Genomic DNA, 24,956 nt, shown 5'->3' with positions numbered 1-24,956 from the left:
ATTATCCTAGCGAAACATTGTCTCGTGAAACTACCGACGCAAGTACACAGGCTTAAGTAACCGCAACTGTAAGTAGTAATAGAGTAAAAAGCCAGGGATCCTTGTAGCAGTCACTCCATCCCATCACGGAGCCAAGGGCTCATTATTTGACCCAGAAAAAGCAGTGCTCGTGAACACAAAGTCCTTCGAGAACTCTAGATCCATGCCTAAACTGAGATCGTGAAGCTGACGTTCATTTAAGTTGTCTTCTTCAACCTGTGTCTCTTCATAGACCGTAGACACATCTTCTTGATCTTGCTGGCTATGTTTCGGTGCATGGCCTGCCCGTGTCTTGGTTGGGCTGTTGCGGTCTGCTTCCCTCAGGGGGTCCCGTTTTGCTTGGTGTGTACCTGGCGTATCATGGTTCTTTGACTTGAGTTCTTTGGATGTAGGTTGGTGAGCAGGCAGAGGAGCTTGATAGAGGGGTGGATGCATTGAGCGACGGTTGCTCTTTGGACGTTTCGGATTGGGTGCACCGAAGTTTGAGGCCAGGGACTCAAAAGATTGAGCTAGCTGTGTGTCGTCATCGTCATAGCTATTTGCTAGTTGGGTGGGTGTTGTGTCGGTGGTATCGGGGACAGACTTCACGTGCTGGTGCTTGCTGTGACCTTTGGGATCTATGGATTTGGTGGCGAACCCCATGACACTCATCAGACGACTGATATGCTGCTGAGCCTCTGAAAACTCCCGGGCCTTGGCCGCTCTTTCATTGCGAAGAAATTGAGTCTAAAGAGAAATAGTTAGAGTCGAAAAATCAAAAGAGACGGCTTTTTGTTTTACTTTCTTCTCCAAATTTTGGATGCGTTTGCTTTGCGATTGTGCTTCATTTGCAGAATTGGCGACGGCAGCCTGCAGCCACCGATTCTCCTCTTTGTGTTGGGTGATCTCAGACATAGTCTGTGAAATTTCAACCTCGTGGCTCTGTTTCAGCATGTCGATTTCCGATCCCAACTTCTCCTCGACTTGTTGCATTGCACAATAAAGCCTCTCAATCTCCTCACTCTGTTCGTCCACCTGCATCAAGCGTCAGTAGAGGATTGACTGTCTGAAAGACAAAAAAACTCACAGTTGTTTTCAGAGCCCCCATCTCCATCTGCATATCCTCCTTGTCAGTCAGAAGACGCTTCACCTCGTCTTCCTTTTGCACAGAAAGAAGTTTGCTAGATTCAACCAGGGCCCCGGCATTTACAAGATCCTGCCGTAGAGAAGCAGAAGTTTCCAGAGCAGAAGCCTTCTCTTTTGACAGTGTATCCAAAGTATGGAGCATCTGCTGGCTTTTGTCTTGCAGGGAGTTCAGCTCCTCACGAATCTCATCAATCTGATCGTCTTTCTCGGTCGATGTAGCAATCAAGTCTAGCTCTCTGCTGCGCGCTTTATCCATTTCTGCAAGCATTCTTTCCTCAAAGGCCTGGTGCTGTTTCTGGATGTCGTGACGTGCAGTATCAAGAGATGTGGACAACTCGTCTGCTCGAGCAGAGGCGCTTTCAGCATGTTCTTCAAGACAGAATAGTTCGTGTCGAAGAGCGGAAACAGTATTTGACGACTCGTGTAAGCGAACTTCCAATTCTTCATTATGTCGTTTCAGTTGCTCAACTTCGTGGACGGCGTTGTCCCGTTCTTCTTCAACGGCTCTCAGAGGGCCTTCAACGTTGTAGCATCGCTGTTCCAAGTCGCTGCAGATTATTTCAACTTTCTTTATCATGCAATCATGAGAAGCTTGCGCATTTTGCATGAAGACCTCGGTGATGCCAGAACGCCAGTTGCGATTTGGATTATGGGCGGTGGAGAAATCATGTCTATCTTGAACTTCGAAAGTGACACGGAAGTCTTTTGAACTCGCTGTGGAAAATCCACATTGGCTCCTAGGTAGCGATCTAGCCACTCGGGCCACAAAGTTTTTTATGGCCTTGATGATCGAGGTATCAACACCTTTCTGTGCAAGAGCAGCTGCAGAGTAGAAATCGAACAAGTTGAGAACCAATCGATCATGCAACATGTTGAGAACTTTGAAGCAAGAGTCTGAGCCACTGCAGTCTGCTTGGTTTGATTGTGCAGGAAAGCTTTCAAAGAGGTCACCAATAGAATCTTTGCCAAAGGCGAGGATCGAGGTCTGTATGGTTGAAAGAGCTGACTGTGACTGCACTTCCTGCAACCCACAGAGAATCAGGCTGGCTACTTTAAGAGACGATACAGCGTCTTGTGCTGACGAATCAGTACGTTTCAATGCGGAAAGAATGGAGTTTATGAGCTCGTGAACAGCAAGTTCCCCAGAATCCTGTCAAGTCAGTAAGTTGCTCTAGATAGACGCAGGATATACTCACTGCCAATGTTCTCGCAAGTCGTCTAACAAGATACGCAGGCAGGATCTTCAACACCTGCGAGCTGTCCGTAGACATCAAAGTTCGCAGGGCTATGTGGTGAATCTGAGGCGGCAGCTCGGATGAAGGAAGCAGGGACAACAAAAAGGTAACACCCTGCAATAAATTCTCGGTCAGCTTGCCCGGACAAAGTAACTGAGCGACCATACCGTGATCTGAATCTCACGATCAATCCCAGTCCTGACAACCTTATCACATAACTTTGCTATCTTCGACCGATTACCCGAGATCCAAGCACTCTTCTGCTCCGGCTCCACAGCATCGGCAATACAAATTGCCAACCTAACACTCTCGACAGCTTTCGCCGGAGTCAAGTTATTGCAACTAGCCGACGATGCAAGAATCACACGCAAGACTACTAGGTCGAGAGACTTCATTCCGCGCTTGGGACCAAAGAAGTGCTTGATGTTTAGCAGCCATGAAGGCGGCTCTGGTCCGTGTTGAGAGAGGTGGTTTGTTTGCCGGACTGATGCGATGCGGGCGAATGTTGCGAGACACAGGAGATTGCCCATGTGGTCGTCGAGATTGCGGAGGGTCTTGGTGAATTCTGTTTGGAGGCTGGACATTATCTCTGATGGGACATCATCTAGAACTTTGGGGGAGCTTTGTATTCCGCTCATGATCTTGTAGAGTGGTGTTATTGTCTCTGCGCATGGGTTGTCGGCCATTGTGGATATCAAATCGCTGATGAATGTGCCCAGACGAGCTGGTGGGATTACGTTCTGAGGGAGAGGGAACGAGAGTAGTGCAATGCAAGCCGGGATATACTGATGTTGTTAGCTGTAAGATCCTGCTGTCGGAATATCAAGTCCATATCCATACCTCCGATCCGCTCTCACCGACTGCCTTCTCCAGGAACGTGTCTAAAACGACAGGGTGGCGCTCGAGCAAAGCATCCCGAAAAGCCGGCGTCAACGCTATGGAAGTTTAGTTTTTTATTTGTATGGAAGTAACTCTAAGCTTCTTACCGAAGATTGCGACAAGCGGCAGAGCGACGCGAGACCGCGACAGGCCATCCACCAGAACATCAGTCAGTAGACCGACCTGGCAGGGCTTGTAAGAGGCCCAGAGGTCAATCACAGAAGGAGAGGAATTCCGGACTACGTCGTGAAGATCCTAGAGATTTGCCTTGTCAGTACTACTGCGTGTCGCGTCTCCGGTGTCGCCTCACATACCTGCAGCGAGGGCACATAGGGCGCGGTCACCAGGCGTTCCACCTCGCGCGCAAAGTGAGAGATTCCGTCGGCCATATTTCCGAGCTGCATGGAAGCTTCCGAAATGAGTGCGTTGCACCACTTGTCATGCTGGCGCAGTGAGGTCGCGGAGTGAGGTCTGGTTGCCCTGTCAACGGGCTATGTCATTAGAACGCCATTTTGCGCCGAATCCCCAAACTGACTACTCTCTGGGGGAGCTAAGTACAAACAGAACTACCATATAGACATCATGTATGGTGCGCAATAATAATTACAAACTATGAATATCTATAAAATTGTCGCGATCCTCTCCGCTGCATATCTAAATACCGCGTTAGGCAAATCGTATAGCCCCCACGGAACCCCCACGGAACCAATACTCCCTGCGTCCTCCATCCCACCTGTGTTGGCGGGGTCTTAAGACGAAACAGGCAAGGGACGCGCGGAATTGACCCGTTCCTAGCCCTGTCTGGCTCTAGTCAACTTATCGGTCCAAGCCCGACATTTCCACAAGTACCCGAAACTATCACACCATCGGAGCGCTGGTGTCGCAACAACATAGACACTTTTTCTCCCTCTTACATGACAGCGATGCCAAAGGAATTTATCAATCATTCCTGTCTGTCACATCCTCCGCCATGCGTGCATCTCTCCTAGCCTCCCGGCGCTTCTCCGCACGCGCCCTCCGCCCCCGAACTCCGCAATTTTGGGCATGTGGGGGTCGCTGGAACAGCTCCAGCGCCGAAACGGAGAACAAGCACAACTCGTCCGACTCGGAATCCTCAGCGGGTGCTTCATCTCCTTTCTGGACACCCGGTAAGGCGCTCCTTTTCTCCGCATTCGCTGCGGGGCTCGGGTACAGCTATGCCTCTTTGCAGATACCAGCGAAGCAGACTAAACCGCAGTATGGCTCCGCGCAGGACTTTGAAAAAGTACGAAATGGACATTCTTTTATCTAGCGGAAGATCAAAACTGACAACAACCAATTAGGTCGTTTCCGAGCTGAGAACCAAACTGGGTGAAGACAGCATCAGCACCGACGAGGATGAGCTGCACCGACACGGTTTCTCGGAGTGGTCCAGCGTCAACGCAGACCGTCTCCCCGTCGCTATTGCCTACCCAACTACAACAGAAGAGGTGTCCGAGATTGCTAAAGTCTGCCACAAGTACAAAATGCCCATGATCCCCTACTCGGGAGGATCGAGCCTCGAGGCCAATTTCTCTGCACCGTACGGCGGAATGACCATCGACTTTGCGATGATGAACCAGATATTAGACATGCATGAGGCGGATATGGATGTCGTGGTGCAGCCATCTATCCAGTGGATGGATCTGAATGAGAAGATCAAAGACACTGGTCTCTTCTTCCCCGTGGACCCTGGTCCGTCGGCCATGATTGGGGGTATGGTTGGCACAAACTGCAGTGGTACGAATGCGGTGCGATATGGGACTATGAAGGATTGGGTGATCAACCTCACGGTTGTGTTGGCCGATGGCCAGATCATCAAAACTCGTCGACGGCCACGGAAGACCTCCGCGGGGTACAATTTGACCGGAATGTTTGTCGGCTCGGAAGGAACGCTGGGCATTGTCACAGAGGCGACCCTCAAATTAACTAATATCCCCGAGGAGACCCGTGTGGGTGTGGTGGCTTTCCCCACGATTCGCGATGCGGCATCTACGGCGATGCAGCTAATTCGGAAGGGCATCCCCGTGCAATGCATGGAACTCATGGATGATGTCCAGATGGATGTGATTAACCGGGCTGGTGGAACTGGGCGGCAATGGAAGGTCTCTCCTACGCTATTCTTCAAGTTCTCAGGCACGAAGGCAGGCGTTGCGGATAGTGTTGACCTGACTACCAAGCTAGCCAAAACCAACAAGGCGCAGTCCTTCGAGTTTGCTCGAGACGAGAAGGAGGCTCACGATCTATGGTCTGCAAGAAAACAAGCGCTCTGGGCCATGCTGGCTCTGTGCAAGGAGGGCTCGGACGTATGGTCGACCGATGTGGCCGTGCCCTTGTCTCGTCTGCCTGATATTATTGGTATGCTCCTCACCTTATGATCTTTATATATAACGCTGATGAATTGTGGTAGAAATTTCTAAGAAGGAACTTTTCGATCTTGGAATCTTCACCAGTATTCTAGGGCATATTGGCGATGGCAATTTCCACGCGAGCATCATGTATGACCGACAGAAACCGGAGGAGAGAGCCAAGGTTGAGAAATTGGTGCATGACATGGTCGACCGGGCTCTTGAAATGGAGGGATCCTGCACGGTATGTGCTCTGCAATTTTATAGGGATGTGACTAACATGGGTTTTCAGGGTGAGCATGGAGTCGGACTGGGCAAAAAGTCGTCGTTGAAGAAGGAACTGGGGCCGGGGACGATCGATGTGATGCGCAGCGTCAAGCGGTCTCTGGATCCGCACTGGTTGTTGAACCCTGGCAAAATCTTCGATGCGGAAGATTAGTAGATCCAGTGTATAGTTACAATCCAAGCCTACAAAATCCGTGGTATAATTATCGTCCAAGCCCTATACAATGTGATTTCTACAACATTCCGGCCAAACGTTTTGCCGTGGATGAGTCATCCCTCAGCGCGGGGAGTTTGGAGCGATATCGCAGGGCAACTTTTTGAAGACATCGCCACATTCGTTCCAGTTGACCCTCCGGACCAGACACGCAGGTAAGTACCATTGGCGTTGCTAGCATGCGTTTTTATACTGCCCATTGCGTTTTCAATCCCCGTTTACCCCCAAAAGTCGACCTGCGACTGCGACACCCGTTTGCGGGGCTCGTCGCATGCTGGTGACTCAGTCTATACTGTTTGAACCAGCTTTATTCCGGGCAAATTGAGTGCTAATTTGAAGAAAACAGATACTATCTTTGCACTTGCGTGTATAGAGTTAACAAGCATCATGGCTCCCTCATTCCCCAAGAAGAAGTGCGGTATGCGACACTCCCAGCTCGGCCTCGATGTCTCATGCCATATACTAACCGCCGACTTACAGGTATCCTGGGCGCCACAGGTTCCGTTGGCCAGCGGTTTATCCTCCTCCTCGCAGACCACCCGTTCCTCGAACTCGAGGCCATTGGCGCCTCTGAGCGCTCCGCCGGCAAGAAATACAAAGATGCCGTGAAGTGGAAGCAGGCAACGCCCATGTCCGAGAAGCTCAGCAACCTCGTCCTGCGGGATTGCAAGGCGGAGCACTTCAAGGACTGTGACCTGGTTTTCTCGGGTCTGAACAGCGATGTCGCCGGCGACACCGGTTCGTGACTCACCCTGTACCCAGACTTTAGTACAGTGCTGACGCTCTGTAGAGATGGAATTTATCAAGGCGGAAATCCCTGTCTTCTCAAACGCAAAGAACTACCGCAAGCACCCCATCGTGCCCCTGGTCGTCCCCACCGTGAACCCGCAACACCTGGACCTGATCCCCCACCAGCGCAAACACTTCGGTCTGAAGAAAGGATTCCTGGTCTGCAACTCGAACTGTGCCGTTATTGGAATCGTCATTCCCTTCGCCGCCCTGCAGGCTAAGTTCGGCCCCGTCGAGGAAGTCGAGGTATTCACCGAGCAGGCCGTCTCGGGTGCTGGCTACCCCGGTGTGCCCAGCCTGGACATTGTCGATAACGTGATCCCCTTTATCAGCGGTGAGGAGGACAAGCTGGAGAACGAAGCCCAGAAGATTCTGGGTTCATTGAACGCCGACGCGACTGCCTTCGATGAGCAGTCCGGTCTTCGCATCGGAGCTACGTGCACCCGTGTTGGTGTGACCGACGGCCATATGGCATTTGTGTCGTTGCGCTTTAAGAACCGACCGGCCCCAAGCGCGGAACAGGTCGTGCAGGCCATGCGCGAGTACCAGTCTCAGGCTCAGAAGTTGGGTGCGCCGTCGGCACCGGAGCCGGCTATCAAGGTCTTTGATGAGCCCGACCGTCCTCAGCCCCGTCTAGACCGTAACCTCTCCGGTGGATATACGGTCAGTGTGGGCCGAGTCCGCGAAGGCAATGAGGGCGGCTACTTTGACATTCGCTTTGCGGCTCTGTCCCACAACACAGTCATTGGCGCTGCTGGGTCGTCCATCCTCAACGCGGAGGTGGCGGTCATCAAGGGATATATTTAAACACTGTAGATAAAAGTCGATTACTAGCGAAGAACATATTATATCAAAGATTTCCTGGTATTCTATACTTGCCATATACTGTCCCAAATAGGAAATTATATTACGTAATACGTACTAACCGCGTTGGTTCAGGGCTAGGGCTCATCCGGATCACCTGCGCACCACACGAAAATCCCCGTTCCCTTCCTGGTTCTTCTTTCTGCATCACGACACTTCGACAATTCACCAACCGTCGATAATCCGTCAAAATGGGCCGTGGACCGTAAGTGTCTTGAACATTCCCACACTCGCAGCCATTCCCTTGACTCTTCTTTCCCAATTCTCCCTCGCTTTCAGCGATCTGAATGTCGAAACTGACTGAAATGCCTCGATAGTAAGAAGCACCAAAAGCGCCTTAGTGCGCCCTCGCACTGGCTCCTGGACAAGATGTCCGGGACCTACGCGCCCAAGGCCTCTCCCGGTCCTCACAAGCTCCGGGACTGCCTGCCCCTGATCGTCTTCATTCGCAACCGGTATGCCGACCGACGAATATTTTTGTGGTGAAGTCGGAAACTGATTGATTTTTTTGTATAGTCTGAAGTACGCTCTGAACGGTCGCGAGGTCAAGGCCATCATGATGCAGCGCCTGGTCAAGGTTGACGGCAAGGTCCGCACCGACACCACCTACCCTGCTGGCTTCATGGACGTCATCTCTCTCGAGAAGACCGGCGAGCACTTCCGCCTGATCTACGACACCAAGGGCCGTTTCACCGTCCACCGCATCCAGGCTGAGGAGGCTGAGTTCAAGCTGTGCAAGGTCAAGCGTGTTCAGCTTGGCAAGGGCGGGATCCCATTCTTGGTTACGCACGATGCGCGAACGTGAGTTGCATGCTCTCCACAAGTTCCGCGTCATTCAGTCGTTGGACCAAGCTTTGGTTGATCGGCGTGGAGGACGAACAGAACTTTTCGTGAGATCCCCAGTTGTCCGAACAGGCCATACTAATTTCCTTGGTTTCTAGCATCCGTTACCCCGACCCTGCCATCAAGGTCAACGACACCGTCAAGGTCGACATTGCCACTGGCAAGATCGCCGACTTCGTCCGCTTCGATACCGGTGCTGTCTGCATGGTCACTGGTGGTCGTAACATGGGTCGTGTTGGTGTCGTCACTCACCGTGAGCGCCACGATGGTGGTTTCAACGTCGTCCACGTCAAGGACGCCATTGACAACACCTTCGCTACCCGGGAGTCCAACGTCTTCATCATCGGACAGGAGAAGCCCTGGATCTCCCTGCCCAAGGGCAAGGGTGTCAAGGTATGTGTTTTTTTTATCGTTGATCTACTCTACATTCAGCAACTAACTCACTCGATAGCTCTCCATCTCTGAGGAGCGTGACCGCCGCCGTGCCCAGACTATTGCCCAGTAAATGTCTTCTGACATGGCATGGGTAGTAAGAGTAGGTGTGCCGGCCATTTCCAGTATTTGGGAATGACCCCTCCAAAAAGTGAAACTAAAAAACAGTAGCTGGGAAACGGCGTCTTGTCGGCTTGATGGGCTTGGACGATGTTTTCGATCCGTAGATTCGATCCATAGCAAACAATCTGGGACGGGCTAACCGTCTCGTTTCCGAGTGATATGATACCTATTTAACGTTGTTCGAATGATTTGATGAGCGTATTGGTCCTGGTTCTTCTGCCTCTGCCCTTGGAGTTCTCTTAATTCTCACTTGCGAGAAGGTGTTGCTATCCATGCCCTCTTCGCCGAGAACCAGGACGAGTAGTATCAGTCTGACTGCATCGGCAGTGCCTACACTCCACCCTCTACCGACAAACAATTGGTACACAACTATTCTACCGCGTGCTATCCGGATGCCAGCTGAATCCCGACAGCAATGACCCCGGCTTTCAGCTTTCCAGTATCCTCGGTGCCATTTAGTCCGCCCCGGACCTTACACGGAACGGAGTACACGGAGGTCATCCAACGGGGGCTGAAGACCGAGATATAAACCATTATGGTCTTTCACTCAGAAGCGTTCAGGCAACTACGAACTGGCAGAGTTCGCTGTAGATTTCGATTCTCTGAGGAATAACTCACGGCCGATCGGAAACTCACCAACTCCGACAACCAATCTACGCGGATGATGGCTGCTCACATGGACACAGTGCTGCTACGAGCATGCACAAAGTCAAACTAATGCAATGCACCATCACAAGATTTGCCCGAGTTGGGAGCTCATTTCCGCCTCCCGTAAGAGATGGCCCGTGTTTCTCCTTCGAGGCAGTCCCTCCGCCCTGGCGAAGGGCAGAGAGAAGAACGAAGAGCTCAGGGGCGAAAAAAAAGAGCGAACCTGCACCCCCAAAAAAAACACAAATACTTTCTCAGGCACGCAATGCAAACCACCAAAGACCCGCGATAGGAGTTGATCGGTGGGCATCTGCGACACCGAACTGATCCCCGATCTCGCTAATCAGACCCATCCGGCCAGTTACTCCCCGATCTGCGATAGCCTGAGTTTATTGAGCTCCAATAGGAACCCTAGCACTTGCCGCCCACCCCCTTCCGTGCCCGGAACGCTGACGATAGACGGGGATGTTTTTTGCCATTATTATTGACCCGATGGTTGACGGGAAGGGTATCTACTGGGTAGATCTGATCAATCAACGAGCTCGCTAGCTGCCTCGCATAACCGGGCTGGGCCGTCCCACAGTCCAGGCCCCCCCACGAGGGAAATCCAAGCGCCATTCTGCTGGGTTGGCATTATACACAGCGCAGCGGTGCCGCTACTACTATGGTGCATGTGAGTTTCGGATGCAACCTGCAACTGCGCCGCTATATGTACGTAGTGCGGAGAGAGGCCCTTTTACTATTATCCGATCAGAAGCTAGAGGGGTGGGGTGGGCTAAACGTGCAAAGACCGGGACTTGTGGCTGCAGAGAGGCTACACAGCGCGACGCAGCTTCCTGCAGCTAGTATGGATTACCCTGATCCAGGTTCTGCAGCAGGGCCCGCTTGCAGGATATCTTGAGATCGAGTCAATGGTCAATGGATATCCATCGGTTCGTCCGAATTACGTTGCAATGTGCAATTATCAGTCCTGCGTGCAACGCTCTGTTTCCACAGCCGAGGGTTACAGGCATAGGCGTTTATGCTTCGTATGAACCCACCAAGAACACTACAGTCCCGATAGACTGGAATGACTTCCATTCTATGGTTAGGCTCCGGAATGTGTCGATCATATTTTAGATCTGGCTTTCCATTCCCCTGGATCCGGCACTTGTAACTTTTATCTGATTGTCTGGTTGGGGTATTTTGATGACATATGCTCAAATGCCGATCTCGTTACCAGCCTTACAGTGTAAATTGTTGCTTCAAATTGTCGGCCATATGAAAAAGGAAAATTCCCAATGGCAACGCTGTAACCTACGTCAGATAAACTCAATTAGGAACAAATCATAGCTTGCCTCGAATATCCTGATGGCAAGGCTGGTTTGGAGACCTCTGGATGCACGTAGACGGTACGGAGTATGTAGGTAGAGGCCACTGGAGATCTCCGTCGGATTACGCTGCTGATCAATATTATTTCCGATTCAGAGCTGTAGTGGTCGCCTGCTTCGTATTATTGGCCATTTAATTCAGCGAGTTTGCGGGTTAGAGTTCGGGCCATAGATTTTAGTTGGCTAATGGCTTTGTTCTCCATGACCTGATTTGATTAAGCGTCAGCGGTCAAGGATTTCAGTCCTTCCATCTCCTTTCTCTTAACAGACCGCAAGATCTTCCTCCCGATACTGCCATCACAATTGGTTCATCGAAATGAACGGACTTCCTACCCCGGCCATCACCGCCAACTCCTTGTAGGAGATCAGCATCCCCTGGCCCCGATGAAACCAAAGGAATGAGCGGTCCGCTGTTACGTGGAGCCTTTCCGAACCAAGCGTTCTTTGTCAGTCCAGCCTATGATCAGTCCTTATCAGCGCTGGCGAAGGTTTAAATTCCATCATGATCGTCCGGCCCCCCGCCTCTTCCCGACAAGTTAATAGCGGGAGCGCTCACGGAGTGGGCGCTGTGGACACAATGATGAGCTTCTTCGATTTGTAACTATCAGGGTTGCTTGAAGGATAAGAGATCTTGCAGGGCCATATCGGTCGGGGTGCCACAGCTGGCACTTATACAGTAGACTTGTAGCTTGCTGCTAAACATGCCCCGCTGTTTCCCCCGGGAGCTCTCAACAAGCCACACTGCTGTGCGAAGGATTGGGGTTGACCGACTTCTTCGGAGCGCAGACCCGCGCAGTGCTATGGAGCATCCAGAACTCCTTCAGATCGAACTAGAGTTATTTTGTTTGACCGCTCCTCCCTCGGATTGACGGGTCGACCGTCACTCGTAGAAACCGTCATACTAGCAACCGGCCAGAAGGATGCAGCCCAGCCGGTATTTTGTAGTGATCAGGCCGAATCGCGAACTTTCCCCAGGCATTCTTTACGGCGGAACCGAGCTGCCCTGCTCTCTCCCTTTCGGTGCCTCCCCGATCTGGAGGATAATCATTGCCCCTTTTTCTCCAGCGACTTGGCCAGGGTGCCGGGACACCCAGCAGAGCGGAAACTGAGGATTGGCGCTCTGTCCTTTTTTTTTTTCAATGCGCCCAGTCCATCTGGCGTCCCAGGCGATTCCCCTCGTGATGTGTCCAACGTGGCGCCGCAACTACACTCAAAGGGGCCTGCCTCTCTTTTCTGCTAGTGTCAGTCTCCAATAGCTCCATTCCGGAATCTCCGAAGGGCTTGTTCCTTTTTTTCTTTCGCTCTGGTTTTCTTCCACACACTCATCCACACATACTGCATATACTGGGATCCTCACAGCTACCTTGACACTTCCCCCCAGTCTATAGTCATTTTTATTAAAAAACGCCGCGTCACATGGGCCTTAGCGTGGATTCTTGCTACCCCCAATGCGTTGTTATCTATGATCCCATGGGATTCAGTGGTGGTTGTGGCTGTCAATACAAATGCAATCGATCGATCCCAACGAGGAATCGGACTTCGAACCACCTCCCAAGTGGGAATCCGTGATACAGCAGCGAAATTCACCCTCTGAAATGGCCGTCGCACCCCGTTCCGACTACCTGTCCATCTTCACGTCCATCGCGGAGATTCCTCGCTTCTTCGTCTCATACCGCTGGTGGGAAGACGAGGCAACCACCGTGCTTTGGGCATTCAATATCCAAGAGATCAGCCATGTGATTCGTTACGGCCTTTTCCGTGATGAGACCCTTCCGCGAAGCTCGTTGTTAAGTCGCAACGCAGACACAATCGACAACTTTCTCATCGCACTATCGCAGCCGCGAGAGCACCAGCTTCTCGCCAATCTCTCGCACTTACAGCGTGTCGAGGAAATTCTGCGCCGCTCGAGTATTACGCCTATCAAGTTAGCCCCTTGGTCCTGGTCGCCGCTGCCTCCAGGCCATTCGCTCGACTCTCGCGCAGTCGCCGCGGCAATTGAAGCCGAGAGTCATCTTCACTTTACTCAGATTGCCTTCGAGGAGATTGTGCGAGCCTCTCTTGGGTACGAAGCAGTTTCCATCGAATGGTTCTTGTTACAGCATACGGCTCTTCATATTCACCTTTTGGATCATCTGCGCGTCTACCCGGAAGACATTCCTCTTTATCTAGAGGTAGAAAAGGTCGGTTTTGTTTCATTGTAACCTCAGGCTCGACTGAATACTGACCCATTTCTTTTCTAGCAACTGCGCACCCGAAGTCCGTTTGCTCATCGGGCTGTGGTTCAAAGTATAATAACGGTCCAACCAAGGAGAGACCGCGAGGTGTTTCGCTCGATTAACCCTGGATTCGAATTCATCTCAGGGCCTATTCAGACTCTGTTCAAAGATCAGCCTCCTAGCTTAACGGCCATTCTCAAGGTATTTACTGTTCTAGCGGTCCGTTTCCGGCGGCAATACATCCATACTACGGGCATGAACTGGAAGCTCCCATTCGATACCTCGATTGCCTTTTTGGAATACTGTCTTACCTCCACGACGCCAGGCGACCTAGCTCACACTCTAAAGCATACGGACGAGGTCGACTTTGCGGCTCTATCGCGAACAAATCTAGTTGCAGAGGATGCAGAGGTCAAGCACCTCCTAGCCAATTGGCGTACTCTGAGCACCTCGGTCTGGGAATGCTGTTCCGCGATGCCCGATTTGATTCCACATTTGCAAGATTGTGCACAGGTGAGCTTTTTTATATTTTCTTTTCTCAGATCCTCAGCCCCCATGTTCGAAAATGGCAATTGCTCAAACTTAGCGTGCGTCCGCGCCTTCTCCGACAGAATCTCTATACTATGCGCAACTATCACTCCCTGACGGCCCTCCTCGATGGACTCCACAAATATAGCATCTCTACTGCACGAGCCCGGAACACCGGTTCGATGGTCGCCCTGGACTCTACTCTTCCGCCCACCTTACTTTTTCTCTTCAATCCGTCCCAAAACTATTCGGCGTACCGACAGCATTACAGCGAATACCCTGGCATTCCATTCCTCCTCCCGCATATTCGTGACTACAAGCAGAATGGCGAGTCTGTGCTACAGCCACTTCTCCATTATCTGCAACGCTCTCTTTCTTTCAAACGGTGATCTGATTCCCTGTCTATTCTTAACAAGTCACACACCCCTTGTTGTATTTGCGTGGCTGCAGGTCACACGTCACCGGTGTGTATTGCGACTCGATTGCTTCTTTCTTTGTCTTGGGTGTCTTTGATGGCCGTCAGTGCATCAGGTACTGTATTACATTGCATGAAAGGCATGTCTGATTTATACCCTATTTCTCCTTCGAGACTGCCCACTTGTATGTCTACTCTGCATTCTTTAGCATTGACAGCGCGGGTTAGGAGCGAAGGAGTCCGGTGTTGGGGAATCATAAGTTATAAGATTGTCTGTTATATCCAAGGATATAGAAAAAAACAAATCAACAAGAACAATCACCCAGAAAGCGTAATCGGGCCGCAATCGGTAATCAATACACCAAATTGACCTCCGCCAACCAGAAAAACGTCTTAGGCCTTCTTCCCCGCCGCCTTAGGCGCCCTCGTAGGACCAAACAAACCGCAGAGATAGGCGATCCTATTGACGAAGAGAAACCCGGTGACTCCGATATTGCCCCAGGTCAGCGCATTCCACGCAGTAACGTCCACAAACGCCTCCCAGCCCATCGCCAGGTAGGTAGCGTAGACATGCCCAATGTCCGCGATAGCCAGCGCGACCGCATAATTCCGCAGCACGCGGGGCTCGTTGGTGCTGTACATCACAGCCACGCCGACCAGGAAGAGCAGGGAGTACAGGTTGCCGAGTTGGTAGGCCAGCGCCATGCTGCTGGGATGAAAAATTGGCGCCGTTGCGGCTTTCGGGGTTTGGCCCGCGATAAATCCTTCAAGATCGTGGAGCGGGTACAGGCTGCCGAGGGCTCTGCATTTGGAGCGTTAGGGATGTTTGGTCACATGCGTTTCAGGAGAGGGTCGCATACAGCGAGATGGGCTCGAGCACCCCGAATAGGACGTTTGGCCATGGTGGAAAGAGTGTGCCCATTATGAGACGTGTATATTGGAGAGATATGGGCGTTTGTCTGATAATTCGGGTTATTCGTGTGCAGTCAAGAGGTTGGTTTGAGAGCTGGGGTTTGGTCTTGGCGGACCAGCTGTCCGCCTCATCGGAAGCGAGCCTAATGCCACAGCAACAACAGAGTAGCAAGACAAAAATAAGAATGCAAGGTACAATAAGAGTAAACATCGATAGTAGAGTGATTCTAATATTTATTAGTCCCGAAAAATCAGATCCAAAAGTCCCATAGTTCCGCATTCTCTGGATGACGTAGAGTACCGCGCAAGTGGGCGCTGTCGCAGCCCGTAGTTATCGACGTTATCGCAGCTTCGACTGTCATTCTTACCCATCGAGAGCGATGGACGCGATGACCTGCTGTCTCTGCGATTCATCTGCCCACGATTCCTCCGATGTCCAGTGATGGATACTGGTGGTGTCTTTCGGCCCCTGGATGAGTCGCTGCTCCGCGACCTCCCACAACTCCAGTCGTTACGGATCGCACCGCTGCGCGAGCCCGTCTCTTCACGAACCCTAAGTGCCCCATCGCCTCTGGAACCCAATGCTAGTGGGGCTCGAGATTCGAAGATCTCCAAGACTAGCACTTCTCCCAACAATGCTCCTGCAAAGGCCAAGTCAAATGCAAGCCTTCCTACGGTGACGGAGTTCCTCAATGCTGCTCGATCGAGCAAGGCCGACTCCTCTGCGGACTCGCAGTCGAATGTGGAGCCGCCCCCAAGACCGATTCTGCCGGCTTTTGTCAACCTTCGAGCTCTGGAAAGGGTGCCCTTTGCTTCTTCGTTCGACGATCACGCTCTCCATGGGCCTCGCAAGCGTCGCCGCCTAGATATCCAGGCAGAATCGTTTGGCGAACACCTGCAACTGCCGATACCTCAGGCACAAAAGGAACAACGCCCGCCACCCTTTGGACCTTTTGCCATTCTGAATGGTCTGAACGAGCCTCCGCCCAACGCTGCTCTTCTACCGCCTATCGAGGCAGGGTCCATCACTCAGCTCCTTACGAAACCCTCGCGGGTAGATGAGGCTCTTGAGTCTGGGACCTCGCAGAGTTCTAATCCAGGCCTTGTCAACAGTCAACCTTCAGAACGGAGAGAAGCGAGGCTCGAGGAGATCCTCGGTGTCACTCTCGACGACAAAGATCTTCTCGGAGGCAATGAAGACGACGGCCAGGGCGATGATGACGTGGAGCCTCCCAAGACAGTGGAGCATGTGCACGACCCAACTCCAACGATACATGAGAAAGGTCAGTCCGGAGATGGCAAGGAGTCACCGGTGCCCACAGAGGAAGGAAATGAGCCCATGTCACCCAAGACCCGAGGCCGGTCGCGCTTGAATGTGCGGCGGTGGACGGAAGAAGAAACGACTGCACTCCTTCGCGGCGTCGTTAAGTGCGGCATTGGAAATTGGAAGACAATACTCGCGCAGCCTGAACTTGAGTTCAACAAGCGAACCGCTTCCAATTTGAAGGACAGATTCCGCGTTTGCTATCCTTGGGCATACCGGGCTGCCAATCCAAATGAAGCAATCCAACAACTCCACACCGTGCTCTCCAACTCTCTTTCTAAAGCAGATGGGGAGGGCCGTGAAAATACACCTGTCAAGCTTCGCCCTCTACAACCGCGACGAACTGCCACCACTGGGTCAGAGTCAACGAACTCCGGCGCGGGCAGCCCACCTGCCCTATCTATTGTGCCATCAACGTCGAGTGTGTCTACCCCACCCGACACGGACACCCCAAGTAGCAGTGGCAGCATTCAACCCCAAACACCGCCCTCGGCTAGATCCACCGCTACACTCTCAAACCAGTCACGACCTACCCTCGTACCTCTCGGCATTCCCGAACCTCATGTTACCACGAAACCCAAGCGTCGCTCTCGCCGGCCCTTCACCCCTGCCGAAGATGAGGCCCTTCTGAAAGGCTACGCTGTTCATGGCTTCCAATGGACTCTCATCCAGCGGGACTCCCGCCTGAACCTTGGTCATCGCAGACCGGCAGATCTCCGTGACCGATTCCGCACCAAGTTTCCGCATGCCTACAAAGACGGAGGATCTGTCAGCGGCAACGCGTTACACACCCAAGCTTCCGGCCAGGATTTATCTACCTCTACAAAATCCACCTCCACGCCGCGAGATCAGGCGGCTAATAGTAGCGAACAGAGCCCGCCCAGGCCTCCAGCAACCTCCCACTCACGTGCTGCTCGACCGAAACCTCGGCATAGCCCCAGCGGCTCGCTGTCTAACCCAGGCCCTATTGATTCGTCTCTTTTACTGCCTGTACCGGCACAAGGCTTTCTTGAACCTTCTGCCTCCTCCGTCCCGGCGTCGGCGGGTTTTCTTTCGTTCTCTCTGGATGAGAATCCCACTGCAAGTGCTTCCTCCGGAGTTGACACCCCGTGGGGGCACAATACGCTTGCTCCAATGGTTTGGGATGATCTGAACTGACCCAAAGAGGAGATATTTACTGTTTGTATGTACTTGTCGGAAACGAAAAAAGAGATCATCTGCCGTTCATTTCTTATTGCATTCCAGGTGTTGGATTTTCGGTTGACAGATTGTTCTTTACTTTCGGGTTTTTGTTTATTGTCATGATGGAAGCTTTCTTTTTTACCTCGATCGATATCCCGCAGTATACGATGGCTCTGAATCTTCTCCAATTTCATTCTCATACCTTCCTTCCAAAGATCGTAGAACTTCCCAATGATGCGCACAATTCATAATGTCGATGTCAATACTCGAGAGTGGATAAGACGGAAACAGGGCGAAATGAGATTCAGCAGCAGACCGAGTCGCTCCCACTATGCACTAAGACCGAGAAAAGACACGATATGAGATCCAAATGACAGAACAAGGCAAATTGCTGCGCCTTGCAAGAAAGGGATATAAAACAAAAACAAACGCCCATTCGTAGGAAAGAGGATATCGACAAAAGCGGCGGAAACAAACCGGAGGAGCAGTAACGTACAGGTTCTGGCCACCACCAGAGAAGACCGTAGAAGTGCAAGGAAGAGAGGAAGAGAGAGAGAGAGAGAGAGAGGGAGAGAGGGAGAGAGAGAGAAAGAAGAAAATGTGGGAGACAGAAATTGGAAATAAATACGGCAGACTTTTAGCATGCCATGCCATGCCGGCTGTGACGAACGAATGATTAAAAAGGCCTCATGGCTTTACCACGCATTCCGGTCCCAGTTCGGATCTGTGTGGAACGGTCAGCGGCGATCCAGCACAGTTGTCAAAGCCATAAGAAAGATATAGGGGTGGGAATAGAGAATATTTTACCCTGTATGAAGCTCGCCAAAACCTTACTCCCCGTCTGCAAAAGCGGGTGTCCCGCAACAATCTGCAAGAAGCGCTGCAACCCCTCCCGGCGGTGCTCGATGACATCGTCGCTGAACCGATTGGTAAACACCTTCCCTGGCAGCGGCGGGATGGTGACGCGCGTGCTCTCGCGCTCCAGGATGTCGCGGAAGTACTCAAAGTCCGAGTAGCGGCGGCGCACGATGGAATGCTTCAGCTTGAAGGCTGGGATGTTGGTTTTGCAGACAATCTCGTAGGAGGTGTACATGTTGCGTGATGTGCCGTGTGTTTGCGGGTTGAGGACCTATTTGTGATGGTATGCTGGTTAGGTTTGGTTCAATTTATTCCTGGGGAGGGAGCATGTGGGCAGGGCGGGGTGGGGTGATGAGGGGTCGAGATGGTGGGTGCGGGATGTTGATGTCGGGGAGGTCAGAGTTGGTTGGTATTTTGGATGGAAGGTCTCAATCCATAGATCACTGCCGTAACTCACTTCTATCTCGAGGAAATTCTCCGGGGGCCCGTAGATCTCCTCAAAGGTCTGCTGGCGGGACTCCGGGACGTGCTGCATGGTTGCGGGGTGGATGGGTTGCGCCGGTGTCCAGAAAGAGCGAGGAGCAATGTGAACAATGCAGAATACGAGCTAGAAGCAGTTGAGCGGGAGATAAATCCGGGGAGAACGTAACGACAGAGGTGAGGAGCGACTGAGCTGGCGTGGAGAAGAAGTGGTTCGACTTGGCTGCTGTCGGAGAGACTGCGGGGGATCGTTGATCCGGGCCGGGGCTTATCGCTATCATTTAGAAGTGTAAGTTAGCCTACGCTTTCTATAGCCGTAGAATGGCAGTCCCGAGCGAACGTATACCAAGAATCATACCTTAACACATTGAACTTCTGTTCTGGTAAACCTTGAGGCTGCGCTTCGAGTAATCTATGGCCCGATCATCCAAGGATCGATGATCATAGTCACTTCTGCTCGAATCAACTCCCACCAAAGGCTGTAACATCCTTGTCTCCTGATTTGCCTTTGTGGCGATCATCTTCTAAATCCTCAAGTTGATCAGAGGCAGAATTATGTACAGTAAACATTTAGCGTCATGAAGTTGCGGCCCCGTCAGCCTTACAATCAATCTGACGAATTAGATCTCATCTCAACCTTTCCTGGGGCTTGATTGGCAGTGTAACCGCCAAAGGGCAAGAGTCTAGGGCCAGAGGCAAAAAAATCCCGCTTCACCATTGTTAGAGCTCTGCACCCGATACTAGGGTTGAACCAGCTACAGATGTGGGCGAATCAACCGCTGCCATGTGCTGATCATAGATATTAAAAGATTTAATCCTCCTTGCGATATAAATCCATCCAAACTAAGCCTTAGGTTTGGCACCGCGTGGGAAGCAATATTAAATAGACTTCCAGCATGCAGGATGAGGCTATCTTAGAACGCCCTCGCTCTTTTCAATTATACTTCGCAGGCTCCACATTAGTTAGTTAATTATTAGCTCGAGCTCTTAGTAATTATCCAGTTAATCCATCGTACACTTTTGGTCCGACTTGCCCCCGGGAACAATAATTTTGGTCTTCTCCAAGCAAAGCACAAGCTAGATTTGTAAGAAGGTGAACGAACACAAAACCATGCTTCCCCGCGGATGAACTGGGTGCGGGGAACACGGGGTACTTGTTTGAGTCTGGGCCGATCTACCCCCGAAAGTAACATAAAAAGACAACGCCAAAGAAAAATGGTCATTATGAAAGAATTCCAAGGTCTTGAAGCCATCATGTCGACCGTTCTCGCTCTCTGGCAAGATACCTCGCTACCATATTACCTATCAGGGTTACTAGTATTGGTATGTCCCGATAGTCCCCGCTAGACGAATGAGTGTTAAATCGTGTCGTCTTCCACTGTTCAGACACTCAGCACAATCATCTACAAGGTGTGGTTTGGTCCATTGGCGCCATTTCCGGGCCCATTCTACGCCAAGTTTTCGTCACTGTGGATCGTCCTTCAATGTCGACAAGCCAGGCGTTCCGACTCCGTTTTGAAGCAGCATCAACGACATGGTGAATTTGTGCGTATTGCACCCAACCATATCTCCATCTCGAACCCTGCAGCACTGGAAACAGTATATGGCCATAGGTCGGGATTTACCAAAGGCCCCTTTTACGAAGATAAGCTCCACCGTCTGAATCAATTTCACTGTTCCTGGCAAGTTGACTCGTATAGACTATATACCCTTTCATCAGGTCGAGCCTGTCCTTTTCAATACCAGAAGCCCTGAAATCCACCAGCGGAAACGCAAATATTTGAGTCCGGCATTTTCGGCGAAGAACCTGAATGAATATGAGCCTCACATGACCGAGCATATCCAGAAGCTAACGGAGTGTTTTCGCCGCTTGGGTAATTCTGGAAGAGCGCAGCTGGATTTCAACGAGTATGGTAAGTTGGATCAATATCTTCCAAGAGAAACCGGAAATTGAGCCCGTAGTAGCAAATTTTTTAGCTTTCGACGTGATCAGTAAGTCTTCCCAGCACGTTCTTCTTACCTCCAGCTGATTAACATGAATGCAGGTGATTATTCGTTTGGAAAATCATTCGGATTCCTGGACAAGCAGAGTGACCACCTCAACCTTATAGCAACAGTTGATGCCCGTGGAGAAGTTCTCAATGCACTAGGCCACGTCCCACAATTCCTCCGTCCTCTCATGAAATACTTTTTTCTGGACCCTTTCTGGCCCAACGGCCTGCGTGCAACGTCGAAATTGGCAACAATAGGCACAGACGCCTACTATCTCCGTAAAGACCAGCAGGACTCGCGACGAGATCTCCTCAGTTTCCTGTTCAATGCCAAAGATCCAGGGAATGGAAACCCTCTCTCCGAGAAAGAGATTATTGCCGAGTCCATCTCGTTTATCGTGGGTGGCAGTGATACCACCAGCTCAACCCTGACGAATGTCGTTGATATGGTCTCCCGCTTGCCGGGGGTCCGGAGACAGCTTCAGGCAGAGCTGGATGAGGCTTTTCCGGGACAGATGCCAGACAGCTGGGTGGCTGATTTTGCGACCGCTAATAAGCTTCCCGTTTTAAATGCGGTTCTGCGTGAGACGATGAGATTCAAGCCGACTAGTTCTACAGGCTTGGAGCGAGTGACGCCGGCTGGAGGAAAGGTGGTCGCTGGGAAATATATCCCAGCAGGTGTAAGTATTGGCCTTGCTCAGGATGCACTGCAATGGATACTGAACATTATGGCAGACCTTGGTTAGTGTGCCTACATTGAATATCCACCATAACTCGGCCATTTTCGCCAAGCCGGAAGAATTTGATATATCGCGTTGGCTTGACAGCACATCTTCAACATTGCTGGATTCTTTTTACCCTTTCTCTCTAGGGCCACGCGCCTGCCTCGGGCGAAAGTATGTATTGCCCTGTTCTTGGTCTGATATAATTCGAAGCTGACTGCACCGAAGCTTTGCATGGATGGAGATGCTGAAAACACTGGCCACAATCTTTAGGCTATTCGAGATGGAAAGGGTGGAAGTAGCGGATAGTGGCATTCGGGAAGGATTCTTTGTGAAGAACAAGGAGTGCCATGTAAAGGTCTCCTGTAGATAAATCAGTCTGTATACTTACTGCCGGAATTAACGGAGATTGGAAGGGAGGCGATGACATAACCCGATTAGCGATAAGCCCCCTCACTTGCTTCACTCAACATTCTCAACGCCCCCATGATGGCCTCGCCCGGATCCTCTGACAACCAGGCGCCTTCAAACCCATCTACTGTGTGGCATCCAGCGCAGGAATGGTTGGAAGATGATGAGCTAGATATGGATTACCACCCGGCACAAGATATAACCGAGGATGACGATGATTGGGAGGACCACATGGACGATGAATCGGATGACGACGGCGAGGGGTTAGAAGTTTCAGACGGTAGGAAGTCTTTACGCTTGGCCCGACAGTTGTTCTGACTGTCCAGCCGCAGAGAACCCGCATGTCACTCTTGGAAATATCCAAATTGAGCTTGCAACAGGTGATCAAGACGAGCAGGAACAGGAGGGGGATCACCCACGCAGTATGTTCATGAGAGAATGCAAGGGTAACAATTGCTAATACTTGTTTACAGTTCCGGCCGCGCGGTTATTTGAATTACTCGCATCGAGCGGTCTCCAACACATACTCCAGTCCAACGGATGGCCCGGTCTAGCGCAGGAAGAGGACGACGAAGACGACGACGAAGATGATTATTATTTCAGTGCTTTCAGGAACCGGCCTAGAACCAGGCGGAGGACCGGGCCCGTTGAATACCCTAAAGTGCCTAGCGACGAGGGCAAAGAATTGATGGGAGAGGGCCATTTTGGATCCGACCAGTATTACGTGGATCGCCTGAAACAGCGCAAAAAGGCCCTTGCAATGAATTTAATGTGGAGAGAACTCGGAATTGATGTACATGGAGTGCAGAAGAGAGCGGACCAGGCTATTTCCCAGGTATGTAGCCTTGGGATGACGAAAAGCATAGTGCACAGAGCTAATACGCAACCATGTAGAAGCTGATACCGGGCTCCACCGCAGACCGGATTATCCATTACGACGCACGAAGTTACTCTGGACAGTTCTCGGACGACGGAAACTTCTTTTTTTGCTGTGCCCAGGACTTCCGGGTTCGGATGTACGATACATCAAATCCATACGAATGGAAATATTACAAGACTGTCGACTATCCTTTCGGCAGATGGACAATCACCGACTCTACGTTGAGTCCGGACAACCGGTTTCTCGTATACAGTTCAATACGAAGCAAAGCCTACCTTGCTACAACAGATCCGGAGGATGACTCGGACCCGACTGTGCTGGACTTTTCCGCAGTTCCCGGTCGGCGACGTCAGCGGCAGGGCTGGGGGGGTCCTGACTTTGGGGTATGTTCTGCATTAGATTGTCTGAGGGCGACTGGCTGACTTTACTGTCCGTAGATTTGGTCACTGCGGTTCTCTGGAGACGGCCGGGAGCTCGTCGCGGGAACAGATGAGGATTCGGTGATTGTGTATGATCTCGAAACGAAACAGACAGTCCTCAATCTCCGAGGTCGCCACCAGCACCATGTCAACGCGGTCTGTTTCGGAGACTCTTCTTCTCCACACATCCTCTACTCTGGCTCAGATGATACGACACTTCGAGTCTGGGATCGGCGGTCCATGGGCGATGGGCGCGAGGCAGGAGTATTCATGGGCCACACCGAGGGGCTGACCTACGTCGACAGCAAAGGTGATGGCCGATACGTGCTGTCAAACGGCAAAGACCAAACCATGAAGTTGTGGGATTTGCGAAAGATGATGACGACCGCCAAATTCGATACTATCGATCCCAACATCTATACAACTGACTTTGACTACCGCCATGGGCCATACCCAGACGACTATTACGAGCCACATCCGCACGACTGCTCAGTTGTCACGTTCCGTGGCCATCGCGTTCTCAAGACTCTGATCCGCTGCCACTTCTCTCCTCCCGGAAGTACCAACTCTCGGTATGTTTATAGCGGCAGTGAAGACGGCAAAGTATACGTGTACAACCTGGACGCCACCCTGGCTGGTACGATCGACGTGAGATCCGCAACGCAGAACTCGCGGCCCCGCGAGCCAGACCCCTTCTCGGCGGCGTATGGGATGGGCGGCGAGATGATGTGGCGGACCTGTGTTCGAGACGTTAGCTGGCACCCGAATGCGCCGGTCCTGGCAGGTAAGTGATTTCTCAATGCGGTTGGTTCATGGGGACATAGCTGACCCAAACTAGCATCATCCTGGAACGGATGGGGCGGGTCAACGGGTACCTGCACGGTGCATTCCTGGAACGATGGTGCCGCAGACGACGAGGGCGACCCTCCAGTTGGTCGAAACTACGACGGCAAACTGCGGCCGATCCCCGAGTTCAACGAGAACCGTGACAATGCCCCGACCATTCAATCGCGCCGCCCACTGCGAAGCCGGCCTGTCCGGCAACTGTTTGTCGACAGTGAACCTGATTCACCGGAGTGGTAGGGGGAAAAAGCATTGGGATCGCGAAATAGAATTGGAGATATTGGGTGTTCAGCAGACGGCGATGTCTTCTTGGAATTGATTTGGTGCATTAGCTGTTGCCTACACATGCTCTGCTTGCTTCTCAGCATGTAAGAATAACGAGTGATATGAACTGCAAATACGAAACTCTCTCTCTCTCTCTCTCCAGGGTTTGATCAGAAAGAACCCCCTGTTGTGGATTGCTCAACGATGCTAGGGTATCTCATGGATCGCACCGCCCCCCGGTGCGTCCAGATTATGCGCCCGTAAAGATAAAAGTACATAGAAAAGAAAAAGTTAAGAAT

General features: G+C 51.6%; 10 protein-coding genes across 10 annotated transcripts; 7 read left to right on the top strand and 3 right to left on the bottom strand.

The window, feature by feature from the left end:
- Window positions 1-123: 123 nt before the first annotated feature.
- PFLUO_LOCUS667 (uncharacterized protein) lies at window positions 124-3,667 on the bottom strand (the record flags this gene model as incomplete). Its single annotated transcript, XM_073784277.1, has 8 exons — window positions 124-765; window positions 820-1,053; window positions 1,106-2,314; window positions 2,361-2,513; window positions 2,567-3,139; window positions 3,240-3,334; window positions 3,386-3,533; window positions 3,593-3,667. The coding sequence occupies 8 exons, from the start codon at window positions 3,665-3,667 to the stop codon at window positions 124-126; spliced, it is 3,129 nt and encodes a 1,042-aa protein (XP_073634764.1).
- Window positions 3,668-4,248: 581 nt separating this feature from the next.
- On the top strand, window positions 4,249-6,083 carry PFLUO_LOCUS666 (D-lactate ferricytochrome c oxidoreductase; the record flags this gene model as incomplete). Its single annotated transcript, XM_073784266.1, has 4 exons — window positions 4,249-4,542; window positions 4,601-5,654; window positions 5,707-5,888; window positions 5,937-6,083. The coding sequence occupies 4 exons, from the start codon at window positions 4,249-4,251 to the stop codon at window positions 6,081-6,083; spliced, it is 1,677 nt and encodes a 558-aa protein (XP_073634763.1).
- A 447-nt stretch (window positions 6,084-6,530) lies between these two features.
- PFLUO_LOCUS665 (aspartate-semialdehyde dehydrogenase) lies at window positions 6,531-7,739 on the top strand (the record flags this gene model as incomplete). Its single annotated transcript, XM_073784255.1, has 3 exons — window positions 6,531-6,561; window positions 6,624-6,881; window positions 6,934-7,739. The coding sequence occupies 3 exons, from the start codon at window positions 6,531-6,533 to the stop codon at window positions 7,737-7,739; spliced, it is 1,095 nt and encodes a 364-aa protein (XP_073634762.1).
- A 248-nt stretch (window positions 7,740-7,987) lies between these two features.
- Window positions 7,988-9,144, top strand: PFLUO_LOCUS664 (40S ribosomal protein S4; the record flags this gene model as incomplete). Its single annotated transcript, XM_073784244.1, has 5 exons — window positions 7,988-8,001; window positions 8,114-8,251; window positions 8,313-8,597; window positions 8,738-9,032; window positions 9,091-9,144. The coding sequence occupies 5 exons, from the start codon at window positions 7,988-7,990 to the stop codon at window positions 9,142-9,144; spliced, it is 786 nt and encodes a 261-aa protein (XP_073634761.1).
- Window positions 9,145-12,717: 3,573 nt separating this feature from the next.
- Window positions 12,718-14,345, top strand: PFLUO_LOCUS663 (uncharacterized protein; the record flags this gene model as incomplete). The annotated part of the gene is made up of 3 exons (XM_073784233.1): window positions 12,718-13,392; window positions 13,453-13,941; window positions 13,971-14,345. The coding sequence occupies 3 exons, from the start codon at window positions 12,718-12,720 to the stop codon at window positions 14,343-14,345; spliced, it is 1,539 nt and encodes a 512-aa protein (XP_073634760.1).
- A 419-nt stretch (window positions 14,346-14,764) lies between these two features.
- PFLUO_LOCUS662 (uncharacterized protein) lies at window positions 14,765-15,293 on the bottom strand (the record flags this gene model as incomplete). Its single annotated transcript, XM_073784222.1, has 2 exons — window positions 14,765-15,173; window positions 15,232-15,293. 2 exons carry the CDS (start codon window positions 15,291-15,293, stop codon window positions 14,765-14,767), a joined length of 471 nt encoding a protein of 156 aa, XP_073634759.1.
- A 432-nt stretch (window positions 15,294-15,725) lies between these two features.
- On the top strand, window positions 15,726-17,765 carry PFLUO_LOCUS661 (uncharacterized protein; the record flags this gene model as incomplete). Its single annotated transcript, XM_073784210.1, has 1 exon — window positions 15,726-17,765. The coding sequence occupies one exon, from the start codon at window positions 15,726-15,728 to the stop codon at window positions 17,763-17,765; it is 2,040 nt and encodes a 679-aa protein (XP_073634758.1).
- Window positions 17,766-18,484: 719 nt separating this feature from the next.
- Window positions 18,485-19,182, bottom strand: PFLUO_LOCUS660 (Sorting nexin-3; the record flags this gene model as incomplete). The annotated part of the gene is made up of 3 exons (XM_073784199.1): window positions 18,485-18,513; window positions 18,597-18,918; window positions 19,105-19,182. The coding sequence occupies 3 exons, from the start codon at window positions 19,180-19,182 to the stop codon at window positions 18,485-18,487; spliced, it is 429 nt and encodes a 142-aa protein (XP_073634757.1).
- Window positions 19,183-20,955: 1,773 nt separating this feature from the next.
- PFLUO_LOCUS659 (uncharacterized protein) lies at window positions 20,956-22,213 on the top strand (the record flags this gene model as incomplete). Its single annotated transcript, XM_073784188.1, has 5 exons — window positions 20,956-21,040; window positions 21,093-21,119; window positions 21,173-21,798; window positions 21,854-22,014; window positions 22,069-22,213. 5 exons carry the CDS (start codon window positions 20,956-20,958, stop codon window positions 22,211-22,213), a joined length of 1,044 nt encoding a protein of 347 aa, XP_073634756.1.
- Window positions 22,214-22,329: 116 nt separating this feature from the next.
- Window positions 22,330-24,633, top strand: PFLUO_LOCUS658 (uncharacterized protein; the record flags this gene model as incomplete). The annotated part of the gene is made up of 6 exons (XM_073784177.1): window positions 22,330-22,531; window positions 22,578-22,673; window positions 22,725-23,086; window positions 23,146-23,514; window positions 23,569-24,334; window positions 24,389-24,633. The coding sequence occupies 6 exons, from the start codon at window positions 22,330-22,332 to the stop codon at window positions 24,631-24,633; spliced, it is 2,040 nt and encodes a 679-aa protein (XP_073634755.1).
- Between the last annotated feature and the right edge of the window lie 323 nt (window positions 24,634-24,956).

This window comes from Penicillium psychrofluorescens (assembly GCF_964197705.1).
Source record: "Penicillium psychrofluorescens genome assembly, chromosome: 1".
NCBI classification, from domain to species: Eukaryota; Fungi; Ascomycota; class Eurotiomycetes; order Eurotiales; family Aspergillaceae; genus Penicillium; species Penicillium psychrofluorescens.
This window is presented reverse-complemented; position numbering and strand designations above follow the sequence as displayed.